This window comes from Anguilla anguilla, chromosome 17 (assembly GCF_013347855.1).
Source record: "Anguilla anguilla isolate fAngAng1 chromosome 17, fAngAng1.pri, whole genome shotgun sequence".
Lineage (NCBI taxonomy): Eukaryota > Metazoa > Chordata > Actinopteri > Anguilliformes > Anguillidae > Anguilla > Anguilla anguilla.
This window is the reverse complement of record NC_049217.1, coordinates 26681656-26698618: the sequence shown is the minus strand read 5'-3', so window position 1 is coordinate 26698618 and position 16963 is coordinate 26681656. Positions and strand designations below refer to the sequence as shown.

General features: G+C 48.8%; 1 protein-coding gene across 3 annotated transcripts in view; it reads left to right on the top strand.

Moving 5' to 3' along the window:
• The window catches only part of col5a3a (collagen, type V, alpha 3a), a 75864-nt gene that overhangs the window by 28202 nt on the left and 30699 nt on the right, over positions 1-16963 (top strand). For 2 of the 3 annotated variants that reach the window (XM_035397546.1, XM_035397547.1), the window contains exons 5-27: positions 694-822; positions 1619-2074; positions 3129-3248; positions 3697-3822; positions 4051-4107; positions 4386-4427; positions 4802-4864; positions 7305-7379; positions 7859-7942; positions 8391-8447; positions 9228-9281; positions 9479-9532; positions 9866-9919; positions 10229-10282; positions 11015-11068; positions 11770-11814; positions 13148-13201; positions 13579-13623; positions 15033-15086; positions 15412-15456; positions 15728-15781; positions 15968-16012; positions 16446-16499. In XM_035397546.1, the coding sequence (XP_035253437.1) occupies positions 694-822; positions 1619-2074; positions 3129-3248; positions 3697-3822; positions 4051-4107; positions 4386-4427; positions 4802-4864; positions 7305-7379; positions 7859-7942; positions 8391-8447; positions 9228-9281; positions 9479-9532; positions 9866-9919; positions 10229-10282; positions 11015-11068; positions 11770-11814; positions 13148-13201; positions 13579-13623; positions 15033-15086; positions 15412-15456; positions 15728-15781; positions 15968-16012; positions 16446-16499 (1875 nt within the window). The remainder of the gene's footprint in view (positions 1-693; positions 823-1618; positions 2075-3128; positions 3249-3696; positions 3823-4050; positions 4108-4385; positions 4428-4801; positions 4865-7304; positions 7380-7858; positions 7943-8390; positions 8448-9227; positions 9282-9478; positions 9533-9865; positions 9920-10228; positions 10283-11014; positions 11069-11769; positions 11815-13147; positions 13202-13578; positions 13624-15032; positions 15087-15411; positions 15457-15727; positions 15782-15967; positions 16013-16445; positions 16500-16963) is intronic. The other variant, XM_035397548.1, reaches the window with a different exon arrangement.

Sequence of the window (16963 nt, the reverse complement as noted above, 5' to 3'; positions counted from 1 at the left end):
TGTGTGTGTCACGGTGTGTGTTTGCGTCACAGTTTGCTTCTCTGTGTTCTGGGTTGTAATAGCAACTCACAGAGAAGACGTGTGTGTGTCACAGTGTGCGTGTAAGTGTGTCGCAGTGTGTGTGTGTGTCACGGTGTGTGTTTGTGTCACAGTTTGCTTCTCCTTGTTCTGGGCTGTAATAACTCACAGAGAAGACGTGTGTGTGTGTCATAGTGTGTGTCTGTGTGTGTGTGGTGTGGTGAGTATGGCTGCTTTTATAGGATGGCAAGCTCTTACCACTGCAAACAGCTCTGGCTTATTCATTTAAAATCAGTTTGTTTTGTTTATGTCTTTTTTTTTTTTTTTTTTTCCAGAAGAGATGAACACTGACCCAGCGTGTATCTGTCTTAACAGGATTTATTCTACTGAACAGTAATTTGCTCTTCATTATGTGAACTGTGACTTGACAAAGCCCAGCTCTGCTCTGGGCTTTCTGATTGGCTAAGGTGCCGATTCGCACAACGAATGCAGACTGCTGACTCACACAGCTGCCCTTGCCACCTCTCCACTCCATTTTGTTTATTTTAAAATGCATTGCGTTGGATTTTGATGCGGGTGTTAATGTGTGCGTGTGCGCCTCGCGGTGTACCTGCTTGTTTTACAGCAACGAATGCGCAGTAGCGTCACGCGCTTTCTGGGTGTTTGTGTTCGCAGGGGGAGATCCAGCAGCTGCTGCTCGTGGACGACCCGAGCGCTGCGGAAAGCTACTGCCACCAGTACATCCCTGACTGTGACTACGCCCTGCCCTACAGCAGCTTGACCCTGGAGTCGGAGGAGGTGCAGGTCAGTCCTCCCAGCACTAGGGGGAGCTAGGCGCGGCACAAAAAAAAAAAGCTCTCAACCCCACCGCGGTTGGGGGGTTTTACATGGCTTACTTTCCGACAGGGGGAGACTGCTGCGAGCCTTGTGCGTCTGTATGATCTGCGCATTTCGCGCGAGCTGACACACACTTTGTCTAACAGACTGTATGGTTGGTGTACGCAGTGTGAGTGTGCCTTTCTGGGATCTGAAAAAAAAAAAAAAAACAACGATGAGCTATGTTTGGCTGAATGGCCTGCTCTCATCACCATGTTCTCATGGTCTTATGAGCCCCAGTACTGGCTGTGAATAAGCAAAAATAAGCCAATACTTCAGAACACCTGGAGCTCCAACTCGACACTGTGCGTGTGTATCTGTGTGTGTATGTCTGTGTGTGTGTGCCTGTGTGTGTGTCTTCCTGGTGACCTTCGGGACAAGGTGTTGATGTCCACAGCGGTGCGTGGTTCTGAATGCCTGCTCCATGACTGTGCGTTGGGGAGGGCTAAGTCACTTTCCGCACAGCTCCACCGCTGAGAGTGAACAAGCCCTGAGAAAACAGCTAGCCTGCGTCACTATCTCTCCTCTGCTTTCAGTGACATCTCAGAGACTGCACTCGCGTTTGCTCTCCTGTGTGCTTGTGTGTGTGTGTGTGTGTGCGCGTGCCTGCCTGTGTGTGCATTTGAGAGAGAGAGAGAGAGAACAATAGAGCCGGTGTGTGTGTGTGTGTTTCCTCTCTCTTCCTTGTTTGATGTTTCTCTCCTCCATGTCCCTCTCCTCGAAGCCCCGTGGGTCAGAATTGCAGCAGGACGGGGCAGGAGAGCCCCAAACACACACTCAGCACAAAGCAGACAGGAAGGGCAAGAAGGAAAGATCCAAAAAGAAGCGAGATGGCGGCTCCTCCAAAGGGAGGAAGGGGAAGAAAGAGTCCAGGAAAAAGAGAAAAGAGTCCTTGGGTCCTGAGGATAATTCCAGTGGGCCGTCCACCGCAGTGCCCGACCTCTTGCTAGCCACAGTGCTGCCCTCCACAGAGCCGTCTCCGATAGCAACCATCACAACACTACCCGAGACCGCCCCCTACGTCCCCCTGGCAACCGAGGCGGGGACTCTGAGCCCCGCCCTCCTGCCGGAAACGTCGGATCTCCAAGAGATGCCCACCCATGAGCCCGATTTTGGCGTGGAGGAGGCCCCCACTGTGGTGCCCAGCGTGCTGCCCGAATCCCCGAGTCCTGGGGTGGAGGTAGAATGAGAGGCTCTGATGTAGATCCCCCCCCCCCCTCCCCCCCATCTGTTCAACGTGACCTCCCTAATGCTTCTTAACTCCTGAATCATTCCATCCCACCCTCTAACTGACCATCGCTGCAGTACCCCTCCTCGCCTACAGGAGTCCCCGTTGAGCAGACTGCAGACGTAGTACTAGAAGTAGACACCCCTTAGTCCTAGTGAACGGAGTATGCATCCGTACGTACATACATACATACATGCCCGTGTGCATGACATGTATGTTGAAACGTGTGGCGTGTTGGCAGTGTGTTTGTGATGTGTGCGTTTGCCTTTTCAAATCCGCACTCCCCGTTTCCTCCACTGCTCAAACGAGGCCCAGCAGAGGGGTGAGATCTCAAAGGCAAACCCTCCAAACAGCCCCTTCAATCGTCACCTAATCCCCTGCATAGATTTCTCTAGAGCGTCCCTGCATGCACTGTGTGTAGTATAGCGGTTAGTGTTGGGATAATGTCAGTGTGACAAGTTGAGACGCATTTGATGACCTCTGCAAACACCCGCAGGAGGCAGGTTGGATATGTTTCCCTCCCCCGCCGGGTGGAGAGGGCGGAGTCTGAACTCCGACCTGTTTGCACGCTCTCCCCCGTCCCTCACTCTGCGACAGCTCGTCCATCCCCGCTGTCCAAAGCTGAGCTCAGCGACCTTCTCCCAACATAACCTTGTGAGGGGCGCAAAGATCATCTCTGCGCCCCTCACCTTCAGTCTGAACTAGGCCATTTTCACCATTGTTTACTGAATCTTACCACACCTGGTCATATCCAGTATTGTGAACTTATATTCAGCGCTATTGCCCATATTTCACTATGGCAGGTCACATTCAGTGCTATTGACCATATTTCCCTGCAACCTATATTGGTCGTTGGAGTGAACCCTGTTTGGGAGAGAGGTCAGACTGGTTTGGTGAGGGGTGCGTGGTTAATGTGTCCCGGCTGCCGGGCCGCTGCCCAAGGCTCCAGCGTCTCCTTGGCTGCAGTTGCCATGGCGTCGCTGTGACACTCCGTGCTTGCCTACAGGTTGATCGCCGCCCCAAACAGCCAGAGGTGGAGGAGTTTGGGGAAGACTTCTACAGCGACCTTTACGATGACCTCTCTGTCTCCACGGTAACCGTGGCCCCCAACGTCACCGAGTACGAGGTGAGCCGCCGCCACGGTAACGCGATTGCTCACGGAGCGTCTCTCGGGCTCAGCCAATCAACCGGTCTCTCGGCGCACACGTCATTCGTTCAGCCAATCAACCCAACCGTCTGTCGACCAGTAAATCCATAAACCTGTCGGGCCCTGAAGCAAATTGAGGCTTCGTCACTCACAACCTTCGGACAAGGCCAGGCTCCTGTTCACACTGCTTTAATGACATCACGGCCTGATTCATGATGTCAGTGCCTACACAGTGATTTCACTCCCTGTGCAGCGATGTTGCAGGTGGCACAATGATGTCATAGTCGGCGTAAGGATTTCACAGGTTGCACAGTGATGTCATAGAATGTACAACTGATGACGCGTTTTATGTTTTATGGTGATGTCACGGGTTGTATAGTGAGGTCGCGGGCTGTGTGGTGATGTCACGTCTTACTGTCTCGCACAGATCATAGAGTATGAAGATTACATCAATGGCACTGAGTACCACGAGCAGGAGTATGAGGAGTATGAAGAATATGAAGATCGATTTGGATTGGTGGAGAGAGAAGATGCAGACACCTGGGATGGGCAGGCATGTTCCATAACGAATTACAACCACAAACAATGATATTATGACATCACTTCCTTTACATCACACGTCTTTTTGTTCCATTATATACCAGCCACTCGCTCACACAAACGCGTTCAACTCTCACACACACATTTTTGAACATAGACACGTATGTCCTGTGTTGTGTGTCCTTGGTTCCTACCGCTCATTGACGTGTGGTTGTACTTGATTCTGTCCAATCTTCTTCAGAACAAAAACGTCCAGCCCGAGAAGGGAGAAAAGGGAGAGCCTGCTATATTTGAACCGGTGAGGCGACACACACACACACACACACACACTCAAACACACACACAGACACACTCATGCACACACACACACACACACCCAGTGACCCACCACACGTTGCTGTCAAACTCACACCCTCTCATGTCAGTGTCAACAATAATAATAATAATAATATTAACACATACAGTCAAATTATTACATGGTTACACACAGTAGTTGACCGGTGTGTGGTATGTGGATGGTGTACGTGTTGTGAATGTGTATTTCTCACTAATGTCTTCCTCTGTGGTGCTCTGCAGGGCACGTTGATAGAAGGCCCCCATGGCCCCCCAGGACCGGAGGTAGGTCCCTGCGTGCTCAGGCACACCCAGCTGACTTATGTAACCTCACCTATGTATGTGGGGTTCATTGTTGCTGGTGCATTGGGGTGGGGTTCTTGCTGAGGATGTTGGGTGTATTTGCTGCTGGTGACTGTGGGTGTGGTTGATCACTGAGGATGTTGGGTGTATTTGTTGCTGGTGCATTGGGTTGGGGTTCTTGCTGAGGATGTTGGGTGTATTTGCTGCTGGTGACTGTGGGTGTGGTTGATCACTGAGGATGTTGGGTGTATTTGCTGCTGGTGACTGTGGGTGTGGTTGATCACTGAGGATGTTGGGTGTATTTGCTGCTGGTGACTGTGGGTGTGGTTGATCACTGAGGATGTTGTGTCCCCCAGGGGCCTCCAGGTGTATCTGGTCCCCCCGGACCTCCAGGGCCACGAGGGGACCCAGGAGAACTGGTAAGTGAGAGCGACTTGTTTCATTTCCTACGGTGTGATCGATTACAGGCCATGTAGGGAGTGACCTATATCACACCCTATAGAGAGTGACCTATATCACACCCTATAGAGAGTGACCTATATCACACCCTATAGAGAGTGACCTATATCACACCCTATAGAGAGCGACCTATATCACACCCTATAGAGAGTGACCTATATCACACCCTATAGAGAGTGACCTATATCACACCCTATAGAGAGTGACCTGTATTAGACCCTATAGAGAGTGACCTATATCACACCCTGTAGAGAGTGACCTATATCACACCCTATAGAGAGTGACCTATATCACACCCTATAGAGAGCGGCCTATGTCACACCCTATAGAGAGCGGCCTATGTCACACCCTATAGAGAGCGACCTATATTACACCCTATAGAGAGCGACCTATATCACACCCTATAGAGAGCGACCTGTATCACACCCTATAGAGAGCGACCTATATCACACCCTATAGAGAGCAACCTATATCACACCCTATAGAGAGCGGCCTATGTCACACCCTATAGAGAGCAACCTATATTACACCCTATAGGGAGTGACCTATATCACACCCTATAGAGAGCGACCTGTATCACACCCTATAGAGAGTGACCTATATCACACCCTATAGAGAGCAACCTATATCACACCCTATAGAGAGTGACCTATATCACACCCTATAGAGAGCGACCTATATCACACCCTATAGAGAGTGACCTATATCACACCCTATAGAGAGTGACCTATATCACACCCTATAGAGGGTGACCTATATCACACCCTATAGATGGTGACCTATATCACACCCTATAGAGAGTGACCTATATTACACCCTATAGAGAGTGACCTATATCACACCTTATAGAGAGTGACCTGTATTAGACCCTATAGAGAGTGACCTATATCACACCCTGTAGATAGTGACCTATATCACACCCTATAGGGAGTGACCTATGTCACACCCTATAGAGAGTCACCCTATATAATTCCTCAGGCCCTATAGACCTTTGTCTAATTCATAACTATGGCGGTGGCCACTGGGTGATTGACACTGTGACTGCACGCGGCTTCCCTCAAAGGAGATCGGCACGCCGCACCGCCATCTGTTCACCGAGAACGCCCCGGAACACCGGTGATTCAGCTCCCTCTGTAAAAAAAAAACAAAAAACGGCGCAATCAGAAAACCGCTTTCTCTGAAGATGCGGCATCATTAGGCGAAAAGGCTTCCATTTTGATGAGGCCGGGGGCGGCGGGGCGAGATCAGGCTGCACTCGAGGAGCAGCGAACGTTTGCGTGGCTGTGATTGTGTGTGTGAGCGTTTTTGAAAAGAGTGACGGATCCGCTGCCAGGCGCTGCAGATGAGAGTGAATTCTGTGACGTGTTCGCCGTTTGACGGATGCTCGAGGGAGAGCGTTTGCACCAGACACGCGGTCGATCAGACCGTTGCGCTTCTGTGCAGGCGTCACACAGAGACTCTGCTGTTCTGCCTCGGCCACACAAGACTCTCCGTGTTCCCAGTGTCTCAGTTACGCCATTCTTTCCCCATTAAATGGAAATGACACCATAGGAACAAACGTGTGTCTGCGCTGTGGGTGCACTGGGATGTGCACACTGCTGTGGCCCACTCCAGTTTCCACAGTGCGGTTAAATCATAGTCACAGTGCGGTTAATGTGAGGTCACAGTGCGGTTAATGTGAGGTCACAGTGCGGTTAATGTGAGGTCACAGTGCGGTTAATGTGTGGTCACAGTGCGGTTAATGTGTGGTCACAGTGCGGTTAATGTGAGGTCACAGTGCGGTTAATGTGTGGTCACAGTGCGGTTAATGTGTGGTCACAGTGCAGTTAATGTGAGGTCACAGTACGGTTAATGTGTGGTCACAGTGCGGTTAATGTGTGGTCACAGTGCAGTTAATGTGTGTCACAGTGGGGTTAAAGTATGGTCACAGTGGGGTTAAATCATAGTCACAGTGCGGTTGAAGTACGGTCACAGTGCAGGTAAAGTACTCCCTGGGTGCTCTCATTAGCATGTAAATGACTGATCTCTATCGAACACCTGTGTAATGGAACAGCCTGCTGTAGTACCGCCTTCCCCCAGAGGGAGGTGCTGTTTGCTGGCAGAGCAGGCCACGATGACAGGCTGTTATGCTGGCAGAATTAGATTGGCGCCGTTAATATGACTTTTATCTGTTTCTGAAGGGGACATCTAGCATCAGTCCCCTGGGATGCACTCGTGTGGAATCATGCCCACATCGAGCTCTGTTTCTCAGAATTTCCCTCTCTGTGTACTTGGTTGTACTTGAGTGTGCATGCCAAGGTATGTAGTTGTAGGATGCTTACTTAGGTCTCACCCCCTTTCTCTCTCTCTTTCTCTGTCTGTCTCTCTGTCGCTCTCTCTGTCTCTTCAACTGTGTCCCAGGGTCCTCCGGGACGACCGGGTCTTTCCGGGGCTGATGGGATACCGGGTCCTCCAGGCACGATGCTGATGTTACCGGTAAGGGTGCTCACTCCAGCACTTTCTCAGCCCTGCTGCGAGTCACGTGACTCGGGCTGTCGGCGGTTGTTAGGGTGAGCGGCGCACGGTTCCCTGCGCACTGTGCTGGAGGAAGGAGAGCGTTCCCGCCGGTGAAGAGGGAGGAAGTTGCTGACCTGATTCCACTGCACCTGCCTCTCTGCTGTGATGTTAATTACCTGTCTGACTGTGGGATCAAAACGTCCCCTGGAGCCTGCCCCCCTCTATACAAACACACACACACACACACACACACACACCACACACTCACTCACAGGCCTGCCTGTGTACACACTTTAAGACTACAGCTGTCAAAGACCAGAGAGGTTTTCATCTTAGGTGTGGAAGGGGTGTGCAAGCCAGTCCTGGCCAGCAGGGGGAGCTCTAAAAAATTACAAACAGGCCCAGTGAGTCTCCAGGCATCCCTAATGTAGTGCTCTCTCTCACTCTCTCTCTTTCAGTTCCAGTATGGGAACGACGGGCAGAAAGGTCCGGTGGTCTCCGCGCAGGAGGCTCAGGCCCAGGCCATACTCCAGCAAACCAAGGTCAGGTCCAGATGACCTCTGTGTGAACTCAGCGTGACCTCGCAATGTGTGACGGACATTCGTACGATAAACACTTTCATCTCCTTTTCACTACTGTAGTGAACACAGTGGAGTTCCGTGCATTCGTCGCGAGCAGTTTTCATGCTAACTTCTATTGTATTGTAATTACTTTTTAATATCGCCCCCTGTATTATTATAAGAAACGGTCACTGAACTGCTAATATAATAATGAGTGATAATTGTAATTATTATTGGAATTATTCTGATGAATTGTAATAATTGTAAGTGCTCTGTGATTATTGTAATACAAACTGATAATTCTAATAAATGTGTTATTACTGTGCTGAGTATGGATAATTCTAAATGTTGTATTGGAATAGTAAAACACTGAGGTTTATGCAGTTGTGGTTTCTGATTCTGATCAAGTTGGCGGGGTCTGTCTTAACAGCTCTCGTTGAAAGGGCCACCAGGACCACTGGGCCTGACAGGACGGCCTGGACCACTGGTAAGCAATCTTGTTGTTTCCACAGCAACAAGCTCACCCGTCCGAACCAATCGCTTACCAGGATTCATGAACTATGCGATCACACTGTAGTTCACCATTTCATGATATCTATGCCCTCTATCTTATGCTTTTTTTCCCAGTATAACTGCACTTTTCAACCGCCCCCTTCAGTATAGCTGTACTCTGTCTTACTTCCTGCTGAACTGAAAGTGGCATCGTCTATCCTACAGTGTATTCGTTTTTATTTTTTACAGTTACTCTCTTGGTATTGTTTCATGACAGCTGTTATTGTGCTCTATCTTTCCATCTGTTTCAATACAACTACCTTTCTATCCAAACGTTTCATTACAATAACTTGCTGTCTTGCTGTCTGTTTACATTAAATCTAACTGTGGTCTGTTTCACCGCGATTCAGCATAAGTACATTCCATCTACATTCTGTTTCCGTTTGACTGCACCTTCTGTTTAACTGTCTGTTCCCTCGCGACCATTGTTCTGATCTCACTGGCTTTTTCATTGTAATTACACATTTTGATCTTACAGTCTTTTTCAATGTAACTACACTTTTTAATCTTACTGTCTGGTTCAGTATAACCACGCCTTGCTGGGTTAGCCTGCAGGGGTCAGAAGGACAGCGCTAAGTGTGTGTTTGTATCTATGTGTCTGTAAATTTGTGCGTGACTGTGTGTGTGTGTGTGTGTGTGTGTGTGTGTGTGTGTGTGTGTGTTTATGAATTTAATGTCGCGTCTGACAGCGCTGCTTCATTTTGCTGTTTTTCAGGGTCTTCCTGGTCCTTCGGGACTGAAGGGGGACAGCGGGGAGCATGGTCCAGCGGTAGGGGCCTCACACGCCCGTTACTAATGCTCCGTTTGTCTGAAAGCTGCAGGCCTGTCTGTCTGGCTTTATATTTAAATAAAACTCTTTGCTGTATGTGTGACAGAAAAGAACGTACTTGCTGCTCCTGTAGTTTTTTTTGCAGTGTGTCAACAGTCTCTCCCCCCCCCCCCCCCCCCCCCCTTCCTCTTTTTCAGGGTCCTAGGGGACTGCCTGGAGCTGCAGGTCTTAATGGAAAGCTGGGGAAAAGGGTAAGAGTCCGAGAGAGTGCGTGTCTGCGTCCGTCTTTGCATGTGGTTAAAACGCACAGCTGATGTCGCGGTCTGTGCCTGCTGTCGACGTGCTGCTGTTTCCTCTGTCACGTGCATTACAACCTGGTGCTGTTTCAAATTTGTGTGTGTGTGTGTGTGTGTGCCCGCTTGTGTGTGTGTGTGTGTGTGTGTGTGTGTGTGCGCGTGTGTGCGTGCGTGTGTGTGCGTGTGCGTGTGCGTGTGTGTGTGTGTGCGTGTGTGTGCGTGTGTGTGCGTGTGTGTGTGTGTGTGCGCGTGCGTGCGTGCGTGCGTGTGTGTGTGTGTGTATTACAGGGGCGTTCAGGAGCTGATGGTAATAGAGGAGCCCCAGGAGAGACAGGCGGCAAGGTAAAGCTCTCTCACCTGTGTACACCATTATGAAGACAAACAGCAGATCACAATTTTGTTGGTTTGTACATGTATATAGTGTGGCGATTGTGTGTATTGTTGGTGCATTTAAGTATGGGTGCACGTGTGATGTGTGTGTAGTTTGTGCTGCATATGTGTGTGTGTGTTTCTCTTACCTCCTCACTCCTCTGTGTGTCTCTGGCAGCGTGACAGGGGGGCGCGTGTGTGTGTGTGTGTGTGTGTGTGTGTGTGTGTGTATATATGCGAGTGTTTCTCTCACCTCCTCACTCCTCTGTGTTTCTCTGGCAGGGTGACCGAGGCTTCGATGGACTCCCAGGTCTCCCTGGGAATAAGGGACACAGAGTAAGTGGCAAAGCGAACACAAACCACTGACATCACTTCCTGTGTGAGGCCCAGCACTCTCAGATTATATACACTTTAAACCCAGTATAGACCCATTTCTTTAAATAGCAAATTGCGTGAAGCCATTTTTTCCCCTAAGGTCCTCCGTGCTTCTGAAACTCTCATCGTTTGTTTGACTGTATGAGGTAATTTAGATAGCAGTGCCCTCTAGTGGGGAAGTGTGAAATGCAGGCTAAACTGAATTATGCTTCCAGTGTGATGTCAATTGTTGGTCCTGAGGAGCTGGCTGGCTTAGTAGCTATAGTGGGCGGAGAAGATATTTGCCCTTTTTGAACAGACTTTGACATCTTCAATGTCTTTCTCAGTCTCAGGCATTTTTACCACAGTGGAAAACATTGTAGGCATTGAAATGTCAGCCTTGTCTTGTCCTGTTTTGTTTGTTAAATGTACGAAAACTCAGTGTGCTCCAGGGATCTGGGTTACCCTTTTTTAAGTTGCCCTGGTAAGGTTTGTTTTTACGTAGCATCATCCTGGCTGCTGAGCACCAATATATTCACCTTTACTGAGGTTGGACTTTGTCTAGTGCTCCTTTTTTGGGGTCACAATAAAACCTCAAAAGTGCTGAAGCTGTACCTGTGTGTACCTTTATGATGGAATGCTGTACCTGTGTGTACCTTTATGATGGAATGCTGTACCTGTGTGTACCTTTATGATCGAGTGCTCTCTCCTCAGGGAGAGCGAGGGAAGCCGGGACCTCACGGTCCACTTGGAGATCCAGGGGAGAAGGTGAGACCATGACCCTGAATGGTGACCTTTGACCTTTGACCCTTGAAGTGATCGTGTTCTACTCCAGCCTGTCTGTACTGCGGATCCTCCATGTTGGTGTTCAGGCATACTTCTTTTTGGAAAAATGGATATAAAATATTAAGGTTAATCGAAGATTAATCTAACTTTGTTATGGACAAATCCATAATAATGGAATATGGCTACTATAATGAATCAAATTACTGATAATTTACAGATCATAAGTTCTGAATTTTTATGTTGAACGTCCCAGGCTTATTCCAGTACCACACCTCAGACATATGGCATTGTTCAGACATTTGTTTCGTGCTATTCCAACGAATTGAACTGCCATCTTTCAAAAATAATGTAAAGATTGTATTATGGAGTGGCACATCTTGGTTTTCTGTCTGGTATGGGCCAAACTGCCAGCGCTGACTGACCAGCAGCCTCACTGGGTGGCATGAGACCCCTGAGCTTCATCCATGAGGGGCTGGATGTGCCTCATCGCGCAGTTAGGCCGCCGGTCTGTGACGCTGGCTCACTGCAGGGGAGGCGTGTCGAATGAGAGGCTGTCAGAAGGAGCTGTGCTAACGGGCTAACGTGCTAACGGCTAACGGGGGGGGGGGGGGTGCTAAAGGACAGGTGTGTTAAAGAGGTGCGCTCGAGGAGAATGTTAAAGAGGGTGTGTTTCTGTTCATCAGGGTTCCGATGGACCTGCAGGACCAAGAGGACAAGCAGGAGAGCCTGTGAGTGACCTCCACGCGCACATTACTCTTAACAAACACACACACACACACACCACACACACACACACACACACACACACACACACACACACACACATACATATGCTCACCATACACACGCACACATAGTCACTCATTCGCTAACACACACAGCAGAGATACGCACACACACACACCCACACACACACACACTCACTCATTCACCAACACACACAAAGATACACACTCACACATACACACACACTCACGCACGCACACACACACGTGCACACACACACGCACACAAACACACACACTCACACTACAACCTGTAGATGAATTCGAGAGAATATGTCTCGGTTCTCCAGTGGATGTTGGGGTCAGAAGCAATTTGTCTTCTTCCTCTTTGGGAAGAGAGAAATGGGCTTTCTGTGCTCCTAATGGGCAGTGGGGCCACAGATTAAAGTGGAGGAGAGAAACCAGCAGAGACAGGGAAGAGAGGAAGCATGGGGAGGGGGGGACAGAAGAGATGAGATCCCGGGTTTGGGTTATTTCCATTTCAGTCACTTCCTCTGAGATCACAGATGTGCCTTTTGAACAGGTGGCTTGGCCACCATACAGACAGACACACACGCACGCATGCACGCTCTCACACACACACACACAAATACACACACACATACATATGCACTCATAGATGGACGCACACATACATATATACGCAGACACAGCTCAGACTTTACTACACACATGCACACACATGAACACACACACATACACATACACACACACAAACAGATACACGCATACATACATATGCACACAAATGTATACATGCATACATACATACAGTATGTACACGGACACTGCTCAGACTTTACACTGCATGCACGCACACACGCACACGCATATGCACACAAACGCACACACACACACACACACACACACGCACACACCCATGCGTACACACACATGCACACACACACACACACGTGCAGATACACACACACACAAACACACACGTGCAGATACACACACACACACACACACCCATGCGTACACACACATGCACACACACACACACACAAACACACACGTGCTGATACACACACACACACACACACACACACACACACACCCATGCGTACACACGCATGCACACACACACACACACACAAACACACATGCACACACACAAACACACACGTGCAGATACACACACACACACACACATGCACACACACACACACACACACACACAAACACACATGCACACACACACACACACACACACACACACACACACTTGCATTATCACGCTTGTTGACTGCTGTAAATGCTCTGTACTCTGCAGGGGTCTCGAGGGCTTGTGGGACCCAGAGGACCTCCCGGACCTCCAGGCCAGCCTGTAAGTCTCTCCCTGATCCGGTAGTCTGTGTGTCTCTGTATCTGTGAATGCCTGAGTGGGTGTGTGTGTGTGCGCGCGTGCGTGCATGTGTGTGTGCCTGTGTGTGTATGTGTGTGTGTGTGGGGTGTTTGTGGGTGTGTGTGCATCTGTGTGTGTGTGTATGTGTGTGTGCGCGCATGGGTGTGTGCATGTGTTTGTGCTTGTGTGTGAGTGTGTGTGTGTGTGTGTGCGTGTGTATGTTTTAGTGTGCTGTGATACAAATTGGCTCGGATGCATTATTGTGTACACTGGTACATCATACAGTACCTGTTCAGCCTCAGAGCCAATCGCCTTAGCCACAAATTAAAATGACCCCTGACCCCACTTCTCTCCTGCAGGGCATTCGCGGTGTGGATGGGGTTCAAGGGTCAAAGGGAAACCTGGTGAGTGGGCAGATGCTGCCGTGCTTACAAACAGCTTCTACTGCAGCAAAAAAAAAAAACCTGTTCTGAGTGAATTCTGTGAACGGGTGAACGCGCACCACTGGCTCGGTATTGAGCTGAAATAGCACCGTAATGCTGTAAAAACCGGGCCCTGTTGTGGTGACCTTCTTCATGAGAGCGGACGTGTGTTTCAGGACCTGGGATCTTACCTGTAATTCACCTCAAATCCACTGTGTGTCTCTGTAGCATCTCTAGTTGAATAATGTCTTAGCATAACGGAACATGATGGCATTCGGCCCAACAATGCTCACCGTAGCAATAGGTAATTATATATGATTATAATTATATACGATTAAGCTGTAATTATAATAGATGTTATGTATTATAGACGGAGTCCAGTCATGAGTTCTATACAGCCCAAATGATTATCGCGTCATCTGATAGTGTTGTGGTTTTATGGTGTTATGGATCTTCTGTCAAACGGAGAAAAAGCGTGTTTGAATGAAAGCAGCCCTGTCCTCTTGGACGGTGTTCTGAGGACACCGTGAACTCATTACAGAATGTAAGCGGAGACCAAAGGACAAGGTGTAAGTTTAATAGCCGCATAATGTGGCCTCAACTTTCCCACCAGAAGTGGCACTTGCCCTTTGCTAACAGCACTGTGAAACAGCTCATTAATATTAATAAGGATTGTCAACCACAGGGAATAATGAATGCTGTTGCTTTCTTTGCAAGTAGCATTTTGTAATGCGCTATTTCCTTGCAGGGTAAAATGGGATTTTCTGATTTAGTGTTTGTTTTCTCTTAATATTTTATGAATAATTATCCCTGGATGATACAGCAATGTCCTCTTCTGTTATTGGTAAACATGTACATGAGCTGTTGTGGCGTTGTTGGGAATGCTACTGATTACAATGCACACATTTGTGTCAGTAGCTGTGAGCACAGCTCCTCGAGTGTTTGTGCAATTTTTACATCATTAGTAGAACTTATTCTGCTTAATCTATCAACTGATTGAAATGATTCAGTTGTGGCAGCTTGATACAGAGGCTGTGTCCTGCTTCTGAAGGGGTTTATTAGAGGCATAGTGTAAACAGAAGGCTCCACTCACCAGGGCTCTGGTAACGGTCGGGTGAAGGTCATATTATGGTCATGTGACCTGCGCCGCCCAATGACAGGAAAGTTCATGATCTGGAGGATCATGTCATGGTGAAGGTCATGTAATCTGTAGGGTCATGTCGTGGTGGAGGTCATATGATCTACAGAGTCATGTGATGATGGAGGTCATGTGATCGGTAGGGTTATGTGATTATAAAGGTCATGCGATCCGCAGGGTCATGTGACGGTGGAGGTCATGTGATCGGTAGGGTCATGTGATGATGGCGGTCATGTGTTTTTGTTGTTCACAGGGACCCCCTGGGGAGCCAGGACCCCCAGGACAGCAAGGAAACCCTGGATACCAGGTACAACATAACAATTTATCACAAACACACACAATATACACACACACACACATTCACATACACCTGCTGTATACACACACAAACACACACATACTGTATACACACACACCTACATATTGTACACACACACACACACACATATATATATACACACATACAAAATATACTGTATACACACACACACACACACACGTACATACACATTCTGTATACACACACACACACATGCACATACACATTCTGTATACACACACACACACGCGTGCACATGCACATTCTGTATACACCCACACACAGTGATAAATGTCTTTCTCTTCCTGCTCAGGGCCTGCCTGGGGCTCAGGGCCCCATTGGCCTGCCTGGCGAAAAGGTAAGAGTCCTCCAGCTTAGCACTGTGACAGGGAATGGGATTTTGTGCTGTCAGAGCGGAAGACAGGCACCCCCCAAACAGGGTGAATGCTACATGTTAGCGTCTCCCTGACCGGTCCTTTTGAACTTCTGTCTCTCCATCTCTGCCCCTCTTTACATCGCTCTCTATCTCTCTCTGTCTCCCTCTCTTTCTCTCTTTACATCTCTCTCTATCTCTCTCTGTCTCCCCCTCTCTTTCTCTCATGTCCTCTCTTTTCCTCTCTCCTCCGCAGGGTCCTCAGGGAAAGTCGGGCATGCAGGGTCTGCCTGGTATAGATGGTCCTCCGGTGAGTACCACGTGGCAGTATAGCAGTATAGCAGTATAGCTGTATAGCAGTATAGCAGTATATATGCTGCATGTACAGTACACTACTCTCATAACGTGCTTTGGTTTTCTCTCTGGAGAAGCGAGGTCACTGATTGGTGTCGCCATGCTTACCGTCCTCTGTCCCCCCCCCCCCCCCCCCCCTTAGGGTCACCCCGGAAGAGAGGGACCTCCAGGAGAGAAGGGGCTGCAGGTGAGTTTACTGAGCGAGATGTGGCTCCACGGTCACCGCTTGTGAACTATGACCCCATGTCTCAGCCAATGACCACACCCTGACTGCAGATGCATTTCCAGTGTTTTGCTGTCGCTTGGCTGTATTTGCAGAACCTGTGTGCTTGACAGTGCTTATTGATATATATGTGCTTGGTTGTAGCTACAGTGTAGGTGTGTTATGTACCATAACTAGGCTAGTTAGGGTCTAGTTATGGTATAAGTGGGTTTGAGATAGAAAGCTAAGGTAGAATAATAAGGTAAGTCGGGACACAGACTCACCTGTGCTGAAGAACACACTTTGGACAGTGGGCAACATTATAAGCATAGATGGGCTGAATGACTTCTTGTCATTAGTGAATTTTTTTTTTTTTTAGCTTTTATCTAATTGGTACTGAAGGTCCTCCTGTTTTCAGGGTCTCCCAGGAGCTCAGGGACCCATTGGATACCCTGGATCACGTGGTGTGAAGGTACGACACGACAGAACAGAAGATCACGCACGCGTGCACTCTCACACACACACACACACACACACACACACACTCAGTTACTCTGTCAAGGCGGTAGTCACATCAGAGAGGGATTGAATAGTAACTAGCCGTGTGATTGACAACCATGAAAAACTCTGTGTCTGCAGAGAAAGATAGAAAGATGAACGCGCGACGGAAATAGAACTTTTAAAAAGAACGGAACACATCTGGCATTCTCTGTGGTTGAGCGGGTCAGAATGGTTCTAGAGGGCCGTCATTCATGGCCTATCAGCCGTGTTCTGAGGTTAAGACGCTCGTTCGTGCTTTGGCTGTCTGTACTCCCACAGTGTCAGTGGGAATGAGTCAGTACTGTGAGTTTGTCTGTGCTCTGACGTTGAGTGAGTCGGTACTGTGAGTGGGTCAGTGCTGTGAACATGAATGGCTTAGTGCTGTGTGTGAGTGGG